The sequence below is a fragment of the Suricata suricatta genome, chromosome 1, assembly GCF_006229205.1.
Source record: "Suricata suricatta isolate VVHF042 chromosome 1, meerkat_22Aug2017_6uvM2_HiC, whole genome shotgun sequence".
Taxonomy (NCBI): domain Eukaryota; kingdom Metazoa; phylum Chordata; class Mammalia; order Carnivora; family Herpestidae; genus Suricata; species Suricata suricatta.
The window spans coordinates 163,913,080-163,928,839 of NC_043700.1; the positions used below are offsets into that span (position 1 = coordinate 163,913,080).

The window sequence follows — 15,760 nt, forward strand, 5'->3', positions numbered from 1 at the left end:
GAAACTGTGTTTCTTGAGGGCTGATCATGCCCTAAGTCTAAGAGAACAAAAAGGACAACCTTCAAGTACACAGGTGTGTGCCTCTAGTTGGGTGTTGGGGAAAACAGAACATGAAGTTTACTTGGTTTAAGAATTTGCTTCCACAAATCCTCACATAGCAACAGGAATTGGCTCTGTGGATGTTTTTGGTTCAGTCTCTGTCCGATCTGTATGCAGGGGCTTGTGTTCTCTCTGCCGGCGCAACCTCACAGCAGCACTGGGGGCGCCTGCAGCTCATTCCTGCTAAGACTCACCCTGGTGTAGAGGTGTTACAGTGTCACAAGCACTTGGGTCACAGCCCTGGAAACAAAGGAGGCAGACACCCAAACCTCAAATGGCTTCACTTCGGGTTAGGGGATATTCCCACTTTGGCCCGTTGGTGCTCACCAGGCATTCTTTCACCCAGGCTGGAAAGCAGAAATCCAAAGTTTACAAATAAAACAGACACCATCAAGTGTGGGCATGGAGTTATTGCTGTCTTGTTTTTTATCTGAATGCAGGGTCAGTGTTTTTAAGGAATAAGATGTCCAAATTGCAACACTTAAACACTCAAACACTAGAATATTAGCAAGAAGCCCTCATACGTTAACTCCTCTAAGGTCTAGCTGGCGGGACGACTTGGGACAGAGGCTCCTGGGCTGGCCATCTTGGTTTGTGAGGAGAACTGCTATCCCCTGATGCGGGAACAGGACAGCCCCCAGTGTCAGCCAACCATTAGGCACTGAGGATGGCATGATTGTCACCCTGTGAAATGTCTGAGGAGAGCTACAACGACCTCCAATATGAAGATGCTCCCTGTCGCCTCAGGCTTAGAGATGCCCACGGCTGTGAGAGTCAGAGATGCCTCTGCGGACTAGAAGGGACTACAATGACAAAGGCCAGAGTGACCCTGCCCTCACGAAGGGACGTGTGCCCACCTCCCTCACCCGATGGCCCATCCCGAGGGCGCCTATGAAGAGGACTCGTGCAGTGACCAGGTGAAGCCACGCCAACCGTGAGTGGCCCTCTGCTGGTTGAAGGCCCAGGTCTCATCATCCTGAGGGACGGGGGTCGCTGCATCGTGAGTTCCATTCAAAACGCACCTCCAACCACTGGAAAACTGCTCTCAGCTGCTGTGGATTTGATTGCAATTTCAGGCTGATCACTTTTGTGAAAGTTCCAGAGTCTCTGGCGTGAAAATGCCGATGTGCCAGCGACTCCTGCAGGAAGCGCGGTTCCCAAGGGTGGAGACCCAAAGGGACATGCAGCTGCACTGTGTCACACAGCAGCAACCATAAATACATGCTGTAACATGGCCATGAAAACCGCAGAGAAATAAACACTGCAGAGTCTACCAATGCAGGCCGCTCGCTGGTAACACTTGGTTTGAACCTAAAAACTGGTGCTTGCCCATAAAACATTTATCTATAGTGACTTTGATTGATACTTAAGAACTAAGCCAAAAGTGAAAACTAAATTTTTTTTAAAAGAAAAACTTCATTAAATACCAAGGAGAGTGATAAATTCAAGATGTCCTACTGGCTCTCTGGGGCCTCCGTGGCCAGGACAGATAAGGGCGAGCCGCACAGCCCATCAGTGACCAGAGTCTGTGGTCCCACGAACCTGGAAGAGCGACGGACCCACACCTGTGCCGGAGGCCTCCTTTCCAGCCCTTCCTTCCAGCTCTTGAACTTCATAGCACTCAGTCCTCACTGCAAGCACAGTGATACTGAACAAGGAAACGACACGGAAACATAAAGGTGCATTTATTCATGTCCATGCCATCTAAACCTACTGGGTACAGTAATCAGACCTGGAGAAGGGACGGAATACGACCCAAAGGACAACAAAAACACTGGGACCTCCATCCCCATGGCTTGCAGGTTTTAGTTCCAGACAGTCTGCACACCGGAAGCCAGTTTCCTCCCTGAGAAGCACTCGTCATGCCTCGTTCTCTCCCTCCAGCATCGTCGGTCCCTCTCCGTTAAGGCCCGGACAGTGTCAGGGCGGGGCCGCAGGGTCTCCAGGGAGCTGTCGCCTGCGCTGTCAGTCACCCGTGGGCCCCGGCTGTGCGTGGTCAGGCTCTGGCCCGCTCGGCTCTGCCGTCGTCTGCTTCCGAAACCCCTCCACCACCTGCAGCAGAGCAGCCCTCTCCAGCTCCAGGGCAAGGGCGGCCTGCTGCAGCCTGCTTTCGCTGGCCAGAAGCTTCTCGACGGTGGCTTCCAGGCTCTGGATCCTATTGTTTGCCACCTGGGAAATAAAAGAAGAGCATGTGAAGTGTCCAAGGATAACATGGGGGGGATTCACTGTATGCTCCGCTGTCCAGCCTCAGGGACACTTTGATGCCTATGTTGACAAAGTCTGTGTGTTTATCATCAGCTTGTCTGGTCACACAAGAAAACTACATTACCCAGGCTCCCTTGCGGGAATCCTGGGCCACTCTGAGGTCCTCCAGCATTTGCTTTCCCTCTGAGATGGCGGCTTCACAGCGCAACGGAAGCCGGATCCCCAACACTGGCAACAGGGAAGACAGTCCGAGAAGGGAAAAGAACGCTTTGTGACCAAGATGTGAGGTTTCAGGGACAAAAAACCTCCTGCTGTGCCAAGCCACTGAGGTTTCGAGCCTCCTTTATTACAGCAGCATGGTCTGGCCTGTATGTACAAATGCATATACTCAAACGTACACTGATTTCAGACTGACGATCAAATGGTTTCCACGTGAAGGCCCCGGTGGCACCAGCCCTCTATCCAAAATCCTCTCTATCTTCCTCACAGTAACCAGCTACACTACACCCAGGAACACGGGCATTTCCCCCAGAGCACATGTGGGGTGCTCAGGATGTCCGAGCACCTCGCTGACCGGCCAGCATCACCATAAGCGGTGTCCTCACTCGTACCCAGTCTGCATCCTTGGCGCCTGGCACGTGGCGTTGGCGAGGCAGAACTTCCCAGCTGCTTCTAACACTGTCCCTCCTCCTCCCTATCCACCAGGGCCAGCTTCTCAGGCACTGAGTGGGCTCCAGGGAAGGTGACGGGCTTCCTGAGAAAGCCGCAGAAGTCTGACCTTACATGTTGCTGTCCCCGCGGCCTTCCTGGCCTGGGTCCTTGGCTCACAGCTACATCCTGCAGTGCTCAGGTCACGAGGTCACACTTAGCCCAGCCCTGTACACGTTTATTTTGGGTGGGGAAAATGGTACATGTATTTTTTTTCACTCTCATTTACAAAACAAGGGAAACAGGTGTTTGAACAAGACAACACTTGTGCCAGACAGATGGCTCAGGACTCAAAGTCTCGCTCTGGCTGTGCCGCTGAAACGCTCAAAACAGAAGGCAGAAAGGACTGAGATCCCAAGTCCGTCTGCTCACTGGGCAGGGTGCTCACGCTCAGTATGCACCTGCAAGGAGCACTCTGTGATCCTCACGTTCCTCCCAAAGGTCAAGGCCTGGGACAAGTCCACCTCGTTCTCCAGGCCCACGGCATTTCCAAGAGTGCCGCATAGTTAGTGGGGCGCAGTTCTGTCTGGCCCTCTGGGTTCTATGTGGATGTTGGTCTCCTCAGTGAGACTGGAGCACGTTCATGGAAGAAAGCACGTCTCTTCCTGCACGTGGGTCTGGCCTCCCACAGCACCCAGGACGCTGGCCCTCGATGACTCCTAGTTGCTTGGTATAACAAGTGTGCCTCCGTTATTATCTGGCACCATTCAGTTCTGTCTGTGCAGCCGTCTTGCATGTGCTGCCAGACAGAGTGGGTTGAACACTGTGCTCTCCGGCTGCCAGATAACATCAAGTGTTGATCAAGAAAATAAATGGGACCTTGGGTATGTCTGCCAACGCTATGAACAGGACAACGCTAGAAAACAGGTCAATTTTGATACTCTGGCAACAAACCAAAGATTTATGTTCAAAAACGATTATACTGAATTATCCACACCTATCCTTGGACTCTGAAAACTGTTAAAAAAAAAAAAAAAAAAAGGAGGTGCGAGTCTACGGAATGTGTGTGGTCTGGCTAAATGACCATAAACCCATGTGACTCACAGATGGTAATGGGAAAGCGATCCCCAAGCACCCACAAGCACTGCAGTCCCTGCCCCAGCTCCTGAACAGCAGTGTCTTCTGAACCTTGGAAGCCCTGGCCCCCAGCAAGGCAAGGACTCCGAATAGCGGGGGGGAGGTGACCTCTCAGCCTGGAATGTAACCTCCAGATGTGCACAGCCACTTGGCTCAAAGACAGACCACTCCAAGGAAGGGGTCAGTCATGGCCGCATGATGCCTTTCTGGAGGAATCGCGAGATCCCAACAACTTTTCACAGCTTCCTCTTGTCACGGAAGGGGGTACCGAATCACAGAGGCAACAGGGAATTATGTGCACCCTTCACCACAAAAAAGATCACGTGGGCATTAGCCCGATAAACTGAATCTTGTATTTCCGTCCTGCCTATCTTAAGGAGCCAAATGCTTCAAATGCAAATCTGAGCTTTGTCAGAAACATTCCAGCAGGTTCTATTTCACAGGCATCCTGTTTGTTTGGAAGTCACTTAAAATCACCACCTCAGCTGCAGACCATGACAGGCGAGATAAGACTCTGTCCCCTTCGGGTTACAGCTCAGACACCCCAGAGACACTGCACGCAAGCATATTTTCAGTTCGGACATCTCGGTCTTACAGGGAGAAAAAGAAGCTAAATTTCAGAATGCGCTTGGTAGTTAGGACGGGGCAGGGAAAGCATTTTTCTTTGTTCCTCTACAGTAAATAGCCACCAGGGTCTCCTGGGGTAAATCCCTGCTGGGAGGAATGCTCTTTGGACAAGGGTTGATTTATTAAGCTCTCAAACGCTGGCCTTTCTCATCACTGCCAAGCCTGTGTCTGCAAAGCGGCAACTTTCTATGGAGAAAAATAAGAGGCTTAGGTCAGGATGGAAAGCTTATTGTAAGGACAGCCCAGGGACGCCATAAAATACACACTGTGGGGAAAAATGTGTATTTGCCTTTGCAGCAGCTCAAAAGTTTTTTAAAAATACCCCCCAAACAATTCCTTAGCATTAATAGCATTACCACCCTCTTATGGCCCTAAAAAAGTACACGGTGTGGTTACTTTATCCCATTGGATTGGTAAAGGGGCCAAAGCAGTTAGGGATTCCGTCTGTGTCACACAGATGACGGAATCGGGACACAATGGGTTTCCAGTGTGTGCCGGTCCAGGGAGGGACAGCACTGGAGCTGGCAAGAGTCGGCTTTCTGGACTGCATCCCCTGGCCTGCCCCCTCTCACCCTTCCGTACCCACGGTCTGCCTTTTCACCGTGTGTCCTCATCCATACTTATCCAGGCTAAAATGGAAGCTTCTAGAGGGGAGAACAGTGTCCTTCGTTAATCCGACATTCGCAGTAAGGACTCCCAAATCATGACCACCTGCTCTGGTTTGTTAGGTAGATTTCTGGGTTACTGCCATCCACAGGCCTCACTGGCTTCACTCACAGAAGCCCGAGCCTTTGATTCTCTGGTTATTACTCAAAGCACAATTGCTGGCATTCAGTGAATAGTCCTTCTGCATCCTGGACCCTCGGTCGGTGCTGCGCCTGACTCCTAAAAGGGTTAAGTGCAGAGACAGCCTCTCAGAAGGCTCCAAAACTGTCTGACCCCAGCAAAGGATAATCTGTCTGCTCCCTAATAAAAAAGGCCCAATTCTCCTGGGGTACCTTTGATCCCAACTATAAACAGACCAGGGGAGGGAGAGAGGTCCTGCGGTCATGGGAAAACCTAGCCGGCTGATGCTTCGGCGCACTAATGATCTACCGTGCTTTCAAGGCTCAGGGAGCTGCTTTGTAAACGTGCTCTACCTGCAGCTGTTCCAGAAGGTCAAGGTTCTGTTTGCGCAAGCTGCTGTTGGTCTTCTCTAATTTGTCCATTCTTTGGTTGTCACTGAGAGGAGAGGAATCGATAAGTTCTTCTTGAAGCACATGGTACTCGACTTCATAGGCTTGTAACTGTTTAGAGATATCCATCTCAAACACCTGTTATACACAAAAAAGTCATCAGGCGCTGAAAATGAGAAAAATCACATGCACATGTGTGTACACACACACACGTATCAACTAGCTTCCACTAAGCACCCACTCTATGCCTGGCTCTTAGGATTAGTCATTACAAAAAAAAAAAAAAAACTCTCTGCATAGGTAAGGTAACAGTTTTGCTTGGGAAGAAAAAAATCAAAGCAGCATTTAGAAATAAACCTAAGGTAACAACAGGTGCAGGTCTCTGATACTCATTTTCCAGAAGCCAAAACTTTATTTCTCACAAGGCTTATAGAAAATGTATTTTTAGTCCTTATTTCAGTACTTACTTCCTTTTTCTCTGAAAATTCTATTATGTTAGATACATCCGCTATGGGTCAAAGAGAGAGGAAAAAAACAAAACAAAAGAATCATAGTCCTATTTGCCCAGTCACCGAGTCAAAGTTTAATTATAGTTCAGTCGGGTTTTTAGAGCTACAAGAACAGCTAAGTAAGGGAACTGTTTACTAAAAAACCCTCCTTTGCACACAAGATATGCAGAAATGAGCCAAACCCCAAGGGCCGCCCACACGGATGAGTGCATGGGAAACGCTGCCTTGCTGCTCAGAACAGGGACCAAAACCCACCCGTGCGAACAGCAGCCCCACAGTGCACCAGGGAGCTGCTCAAGTTTGCACTTTCTCTCGATGAGTGAGCTGCATGGGAGCCGGGCTCCAGAGGGGGTCCCCAGGGGGGCTGCAGCTGCCCCACGCGCGGCCTCTCTCCCCAGCCTTTGCTGTGGGATCGCCCCAGGGCCACGCTCCGCACAGAAGGGACATCCCAACGTGGCCCTGTGTGCGGGTCTGAGCATAGGGTCACGCTGGGACCACAGATAGCCAGCACCGTCTGAACACAGAGGATGAAGTTAGACTTTGGGAGAGCACATAGGCCTCTTCACCATCTTTCCTTAAGAAAGAAACTTCAGCATAGTTAAAACCAATGAAAACTCATTTCTCCCTATCAGCATTCGAACACAGAGGAATCCTATCTTCCCTGAAATCAATGTTCAAAAAACCACGTTTACTTTCACACCATTCCCAGCAGTCTTCTCCTCCTTGTGATTTAGTTTTTCAGCTTCCTGCTTTGCGAATTTAATTCAATGGACAATATCAATCAGGGACAAAAGTCATTCTGTGCTGAGAAATGAATGTGCAGTGAGTTCATGGTATGTATGTGTGTGAAAGTCCACTGTGCTGCTCGGAGTCTCTGCTGTCCCTCAGCGTGCCTGTGAGCTCGGTGGGGACGGTCATCTCTATGTCACAGTCAAGAATACGGACTTGGCCCTTCAAGCAGGGCTCCACAGGTGACAGCCTGCATGACCTTTCCCGGCCTCAGTTCCTGGCCTCTGCCATGGGGGTGATGGCACCCACCTCTCGGCATCACTGTGGGAATCATGTGAGAACTGGTGGAGGCTCCCGGCACGTGCCTGGCAAAGTGAGCAGTGGCTGCGGCTACGGAAATGGCTTCCACGGTCACATTCAACCCTGTGTTTCAGCGAAGTCACAGAGGATGCCGCACCATGGTGCCTCCAAATGGCTCAGAGTAAAAACCACAAACGTTAAAACCGAGAATGCCGCGGCACCGTGTGTAATTATAAACATGAGGCAGAATAAATGTCATACCCACACTTTTTTTTCCTCCCAGATTTTTAAATGAGCTACTAATCTGGAAAACCTGGGACCAAAACCTGTGGCCTTTCATGCAGACTGATGACCTGCTAGGGTTAATGGCTCTCAGCTGTGCTCAAAGCCATGCACTCTTTCAGGACTCCGTCAATCCCCAGGAACCATCCTGGGTCATGATCGCCGCCGCTTAATTGTATCATTATCTCCTGGCGGCTGAAACACTTAGAGCCCATGATGCTGCAGTTACGCCCTCGGATCGATCCCAACCTGCGGCAGTGTGTGACTGGCGGAGAAGAGAGAGGCCAGGTCCTTCAACAGTGCTTTTTCAAGTTGCCATGTATTCCTCATTTCCATAATTACCAACGGCTTCGTTACTGTCCAACTCAACGTGTCATAACCACATGAATCCATTCACCAGGCGCTGGATATCTAGTTACTTGCAAAGTTTTTGTTGTTAGAAATGACAATTCTCAACATCCTTGTACATATGGCTTTTCCCATATTTTGGATTATTTCCTAAGGATACATTCCAAGAAATGGGATTACTGAGTCAAAGGGTATGAATATTTTACTGGCTTGTGATACACACTGCCAAACTGCTTCCCAAATGGGAATCATCAACGCACAAAGCCATAAACAACAACATGCCAATGTGCCAGATACAGTGTGCCCTTGGCACTGGGTACTGGCCTTAAAATTTTTCATTTTGTTAATCTTGTAGGTAGAGCATTGCATGTTTTTTAAATTATGCATGAAGCTAAATATTTTCCCAGATACTCATTTATTAGATCTCTCTGCTTTTTAGTGAACTATGTTCTCAGCTCATTTGCTATTGGAGACCCGGTGAGTTTCTCTTTGCAGCCTGTGGACACTCGGTATAATGGAGCCATTAACCATCGGAGGTCTGCAGAACTAGCCTCGTCCTTTCCCCCAGAACCCTTCCCTCCCCCCAGCTGTCCGTCTGTCCGTCTCACTGGCATACGAAGGGCTGGAGGGCGGGGCAGTGTGCCCGGTATCAGCAGTGAGGGACTACAGTGCCTGGAGTGACTTTAAAAATAATAAACCCAACTAAAAACTGGCCTGCTTTTTATTATCACCACATGCAAGCAATTCTAAATGATACCAGTGGTAAAATATTCCTCCTCACTGTACCCCACCCTTTCGGTATGGCACTGATTGACCTTTTAAAAAGTCCTCATTTTCAACAGTAAACTGCCCAAGCAGTGAAGGGCCCTCCCCGTGCGGAAGGGGCGGCCTCAACACGGTGATTTTGGGGAGCGTCTTCTGAACAAAAGGAACCTTGTTAAGATTCTGGTTTCTATCCTACAAACTCAGCTCGAACAGGGAATTGTCCAGTGTGGTCTTACTGAAGTTGCCCATAGCAGCGCTTTTCAAATGTTCCAGTGCGTGTGAGTGCCCTGCGGACCTCGTTAAAATGCAGAATCTGACTCAGCAGGTCTGGGGCGCGGCCCCACATTCTGCATTTCTAACAAGCTCCTACATGGTAGGATGACACGGTGCTGGTCTGCGGCCACACTCTGAACGCAGCCTGAGGGGTGCTGAGAAGAGGCTGTCTGCTCTGGCACCCGGAGTCCCTCTCCAACTCTGTTTTCCTTCCCTGCGCTGCAAAGTGGCAGACGGCACCCACCGTGACAAGCATACCAACCAACTCCCAGGGTTTCTCCCTTCTTGGGTCGCAGGGTGTTTACGGCTCATATATGACTGACAGTCAAGTCACACTCAGGAACTGCCACAGAGACCTTGGAGACCCTTGTCCTTCCTCCCTGGACACCGTCCAGTCCGGGCCTGCCCTGCCGTGGCTTCTCCCTGCCTGCCCAAACTAAGCCAAAGCTGCTGAGCCCTCTCCTCAGTGACCGGCCCCCCTTCCCTCCGCGTCCTGGATGCAGGCTGCGTCCCAGCTGCTCAAGCTCACGCCACCTGTAGACAAGGCACTTCATGAGAAGGAGCCGTCAGCCATCAGAGGACCACCTGGACTCTGCCCGTTTGTACACAGGACAGAATGCTGTCACGTGCAGTGAATAGGTCTATCACTTATACCCTGTGGACCTCCAAGATTTGAGCTTGTGGGCCCTGTGAGGCTGCAGAGAAGTCACACTGTGCCTCAGGCCTCATCTCTGTAGGACTTGAAACCAGAGCACCCTCTGGAAGGGATGGGCAGTGAGCTGCCGGCACCCTAATGGCTTCCCGGCACCCTAACAGCTTCCCGGCAAGACTTCTGGCAGGTTGCAAACGTGGGCCCCCCAAAACAGATTTCGTGTTCTCTGCACTGCTGCTCCCACTCCCCAAGCGCCTTCCCCTTCAAAGCTCACTGCAGAGGCACCTAGAATTTCTACTCTCACTGCCCTGCCTGTGATCAGGCATCCGCGATGCGACCTGTGGACTGCATCTGACCCACTGCAGGTTTCCATAAAGTTTTACTGCAACACGGTCACTTCATTCGTGTGCATATAATCTGGTTGACTTTGTGCTTCAAAGACAGAGTGACTTGTGACTGCAACAGAGACCTTCTGGGTCACAAAGCCTCAAGGCTTCCTTTATGGCCCATGACAGAAAATGCGTGCTGACCCCTGTTCTTAGCTGATTCTTTGGGCTCTGTTGGATTTAACCCACCCCAGTTCTCAATCAGCGGCACTACCCCACCAGCTCGGTGCCTGGCTCCCATAAGCCCTTGCACAGGCACCACTGTGGCTCTTACCACACTTGAAATTACTGGATTACATGCTTATTTTCTGCACAAGATGGGCTCTGGTGTCAGAGACACATCACATTCTTGGCTTTGCCACTGTATATGGATTGGGCATGTTACTCTTTCCAGGCCCAGTTTCCCCACCTATAAAAATGGGGATTATAATACATGTCAAGGAGTCAGTGGAATAAAGGATGCCAAGTCCCAGACAGATACCTAGAACAAATCTCACACACACACACACACACACACACACACGCACGCGCACGTCCGTTCTCTCTCCATGCTGTGTGTCCATTTCTATTCTTTCAACATCTAGAGAGAACTTGATACGTACTGTGAATAAATATTCTTTACAGAAAAGAGAATAAAAATGGGATTCTTTTCTGGGGCTCAACATCTAGGAGGCAAACTGAATGTCAGCTGAGACTGCCTCTCTTAGAGCCAGGAGCCAGGTGCAAAGTCCAGGCACTCACCGGGCACGGACCTTAGGTGACCCGGGCTCTGTGTCTGCCCCAGCGACCAGAAAGTACACACAAATGCAGGGAAAGCTCTAAAAGGGAGTCCGTGCACATAAGTGCCAAAACTTAAAGCATCAAAAGGGCCAAGAATGCAGTATTAACATAGTGGTGAGATATAGAAAAGCTCTGTAATTAAAAGACACCCAGAGTAGCTGCTAAATCACTTGGAGGCAAGAGAAACCCTCCCCACCCCCGTCCCGCTTTGCAGCAGGGTGACTATGGGCCCCTGAGTTGACCGCTCGGCGCCCTGAGTTCCTCATGGGTTAAAACCACCCAGCCTCCCGGGAATTTGGTCATGATTAAATGCGATCATGGTATACGTAGAGTCACACAGCACCTGGCAGAAAGCAGGGCCTAAACACGCCAAAGCTGTTCACATTGAGAGAAACGTGCCAGGGACGCAGAGCCCAGATGAACTAAAAACAGAAGTGCATCGTGGAGAGTAGTGCCCTCTCACATGGCACAGGAAATGTGTGGAGACCCAGAGTCACGTGGCTGCCACCTGCCCTCTTTCCCAGATCAGACCTGTTTCTTCCTCTGTGCTCAACACCTAAGGAGTGGCACCGAGGAGACCACAAACACGCCATCTGGGTACAACCCACTGGGGTCGCTGGCTTCCTTTCGGACCATCAGAAACCCTCAGAAAAAGACTTGTTTAAAACAAAGCTTTGTTTCACTATTTGTTTTTACCTGATTGCTCTATGTTCATTGTATTTAGAGCAGGCAAGAGAAGTTCCAGGCTTAGCAAGGAGCCTGACTGATGGCCCCGATGCAGAAATCATCCCTTCCTGAGCATTTTCTAAGCCATTCAGCCTCTGGACACTTCCAGTGTACCCTCCGCTAAACAGCTCAGTCCTTCAGAGTCAAAGACCATTACCAGCAGATTCTTCTTTATACAGAATCAAAATCTGCTCCCATCCCTAGCCCAGACCATTTAACAACTGATCTGCTGGTAATTCTGCCTCCATCCACCCTCACCCCTAACATTTCAGAGTGCAATGGTTGTACTGTCTGTAGAAACTACAAGTGCTGAAGTCACGGATGTGGAACTGACTTCTATTTTGAAAACCACATCATGGAACAAACTTCTAGAATACATATTCTCTATCACCACTCTGCTATCGATAAAAGGGTTGTTTTGAGAAAATTCCAAATAATACCATGCAGGAGAAAAAAAGCATGCATCAGAGCCTACACGGAATAGCAGATACGTTTCAGAAGAACATACTAGGGGTGAAGCCTCTTAATTATAAGGAGCCACTGGGAACTTGTACTGGTAATCACACCAGACTCTGCCGCCATGTTCTCATGTGGTATATCCCCAATCACATTCCCAACACAAGCACACTCAGGCTCTGAATCACTGAGCACGTATCTGGCTGTATCTTTCCTACATCCCAGGCATCACACAAGATACTGCCCAGGACACAAAGTGGTAGGAAATAGGTCCCAATCAAAAGAAAATTAAGCTCTCCGTATCCAGGATGGCTTAAGCCTTTGGAAGGTCAGACTGAATCATACCTGACTGATGGTCTTGTCCATTTGCACCAAGCCCAGGTTGGGAAGGGTGTTTTTTATAAACTCAACTATGGTTTCTAGGTTTTCATGTTGCAGAATCAAGGGCTTATGGCTTCCCAATAGACTCAATGCCACTTTAAACATGACCTCTGATCCCTGAAGAAAGATCATATCTGGGAAAACACAAAAATGCAGAAAGTTAAACCAGACCAGTTTCTGATGAATGAACATTGCATTTTCTTTTCCACACGTAAGAGCAGGATGGTGGGAGATGTAAGCCTAAATTGCAAACTTTATTTCCTTTTTAAGTGCCTGATATTTCAGATAGGTTGTCAAGACAATATTGCAAATAACAAAAGGAATATAAACATACTAAGATTTTGTCATAGGTTCAGATAAATCTTTTTTGTCGTTGTTCTAAAAATATATTAAATTCAAACATACTTCAGAAGTTAAACTGAAAAAAACCCACTTTTTATCACTCTGGTTTTCAAGAAATGCTCTGGATTTTAAAGGAGTTACTAACACACATTTTTATGGGTCAAATTGAAAGATTTTTAGATATAAAGCACCAGAAATTTGAAACAACGCTCCTCTTTCCTGTTTTGAAATAAGGAATTTAATTAAAAGAGCTCTAAAATCTATTAAATGTCTGCAGAGTTGCAAAAGTACATTAATAAATACTTGCAAAATGCTACATTTTAGCATCATAATGGAGTAAACGCCATCTCTGTTCAGAGAAATTCAAAGAACTTGGTCAGAGTTATCTTCTAGTTCTGGTCACAGCTTTTTCTGAGGCCAGCTGGCGCAGGTGAGCAAGGACTGTATGTGATGTGAGGGAGGGCCGGTGGCCCTGGGGACCTGGGCAAGCAGCCAGCCCAGCCCTGGCGCCCCCCTCCTCACCAGCTGAAGCCACTGGAGAAAGAGTCCAAGTGTTCTGAGAACGAAGCATAAAGTCCTACCAATGAACTGTTTGGTGACTCTATTCAGGCAAGTTACCTAAGAACTGGAGTTAAAAAATACAAGAAAAAATACAACTTTATTGATGAGAGCAAAATATCTAATTAGGGGCCAACTGTCAAATGGGGGGGGGGGGCAGTGCTGCAGGATAATGGAAGAGAACAAGAAGCTGTCCATCTCATCAAGCCGGGGAAGACATCAGCGCGTGAGAGGAGTCGTCCCCGGCCTCGGTGGCCACTCTAGGTGGTTCAGTGTGGTGACACGCAAACGCCAGTAAGAAACAGGACAGGCCGGAAGCCGGGGCACACGGAGGAAAGGTGTCTGAATCGGAGTGGTCTGGGCACAGCGTGCCCCGAGGCGCCTGCTGGCTGGGTTGGCCCTGGAGATGCCCTGGGACCCTCCCCAAGGCCTCAAGGGCAGCAGCAGACGCGATGCCAGGGTGCGTGCCGCCTGCCGAGGTCCGCCCGACCCTCGCAGGGCTCAGGGCCGCAGTTTCCAGACACCGCCAAGTGCCCGGGGCTCGGGCCGCCCCAGGAAGCTGGAAGGGGCCGAGGGCGGCCTCCTCCTCAGGGGTGGCTGTAGAGGCCGGGAGGAGGAGTTAGAGAGCTAATGGGACCGCTGAGATATGAGCCTCTCCGGGGAAGTGTTTACGTGTATCGAGACAGCCCCGTGGAAGAATGTTCTTGTGAAAGGTCCGCTTTCTAGAATACACAGTCTACCCATGTCACTCGCCACTGTAGAAAATAAAAAGGATCTAAAATAGCACTGTAACTGAGATGTGTTTTTAAACAGAAATGACATTTCCCCCCAAACAAAACAAAGGTGAAGCTCCTGCGGTGTAGACAGCGAGACCTCCTTTCCATAAATCAACATTTAGAGCTGAACAAAAACTGACGGCATCTATCAGAATACCAAGCCGTTCTGGGCAAGGTCCTAGAAAAGGACGATACCACCGGACCAACTGCCAGAGCTTAGTCTTCAGTCTCTGAGAGACACGTACTTTACCGTTAGATAGAGTGCCGCGTGAAGCCAATCAAGATACATAATTAACGGGGAAGTTTTAGAAGCATAATCAAATATGCAATCAATATCAGCAATCTTTTTTTAATGTTTATTTTGAGAGACAGAGTGAGAGAGCGAGAGAGAGAGGAGAGAGAGAGGAGAGAGCGAAAGAGCGAGAGAGAGCGAGAGAGAGCGAGAGAGAGCGAGAGAGAGCGCGAGAGAGAGAGAGGGAGGGAGAGAGAGAGGGAGAGAGAGGGAGAGAGAGAGAGAGAGAGAGAGAGAGAGAGTAAGTGAGCACAGGTGGGTGGGGGGGGCAGAGACAGAGAGGGAGAGAGAATCCCGCGCAGGTTCTGCACGGTTAGTGCAGAGCCAGATGTTGGGATCCATCTCACAAGCCAGGAGGTCGTGACTTCAACTGAAATCAAGAGTTAGACTCTCAACCGGCTGAGCCACCCAGGTGCCCCATATCTACCATCTCTGAAGGCTGATGTCAGGTCTTCCAAATTTTATTCTGCTAGGATCTTGGTTTTTACAACAAATGTACTTAGCAGACTGCTCCCTAGCATTATAAACTTAAGACTTTTCTGGACTGTATGAAGAAAACCAAAAAAAAGGTTGGGAGAGGCATTTTTAAAAAGCATTTTTAAATGTTTATTTTTGAGAGAGAGAGAGAGAATGGGGGGCAGAGGGAGGGGGGTCAGAGGATTTAAAGTGGGCTCTGGGCTGACAGCAGACACCCCGACACAGGGCTGGAACTCATGATCCTTGAGATCATGACCTAAGCTGAAGTTGGACATTCAGCTGACTGAGCCAATCAGGCGCCCCCCCAAATTAAATAATTTTTAAATAATGGTAAAGAATTAACTTTCATTTTTGTTCATCTTCCAATGCTTACATATTTACATTCTGGAAATTTTTATTTTTACTATTTTTTAAATATTTATATATTTTGAGAGAGACAGACAGAACATGAGCAGAGGAGGGACAGAGAGGAGGACACAGAATCCAAAGCAAGATCCAGTCTCCAAGCTGTCAGAACAGAGCCTGATGAGGGGCTCGAACTCACAGACTGTGAGGTCTGGACCTGGGCCGAAGTTGGACACTTAACCAACTGAGCTGCCCAGGTGCCCCCATTACGGAAATTTCAAACAAAAAAACGAAAATCATCTCCTGGAGAAGGGAGTTCATTTCCTGCATGTGAAAATCACTCCACAACAGAGTGAGCTGCGGGAGTGACCCCAGCAGCCCCGCTCCCCCTGCAGCCAGGTTCCCTTCTTTCCTGCTTCAAGCCCCCCAGATATAGGCAAAGGGTATTATCGGGCAGGAAGTAAAAGGAACCTGAAATTCAGCTGACTCCAC

The 15,760-nt window shown here is 49.2% G+C and overlaps 1 protein-coding gene across 7 annotated transcripts in view; it reads right to left on the reverse strand.

Annotated features, from left to right (window-relative positions):
* Positions 1-1,767: 1,767 nt before the first annotated feature.
* TBC1D1 (TBC1 domain family member 1) overlaps positions 1,768-15,760 on the reverse strand; it is a 230,817-nt gene continuing 216,824 nt past the window's right edge. For 6 of the 7 annotated variants that reach the window (XM_029947437.1, XM_029947433.1, XM_029947446.1 and 3 more), the window contains 3 exons: positions 12,443-12,612; positions 5,856-6,029; positions 1,768-2,268 (listed from right to left, as the gene is read on the reverse strand). In XM_029947437.1, coding sequence (XP_029803297.1) covers positions 2,065-2,268; positions 5,856-6,029; positions 12,443-12,612 — 548 coding nt within the window. In that variant the 3' untranslated portion in view covers positions 1,768-2,064. Of the gene's footprint in view, positions 2,269-5,855; positions 6,030-12,442; positions 12,613-15,760 lie in introns of those variants that run through there. The other variant, XM_029947455.1, reaches the window with a different exon arrangement.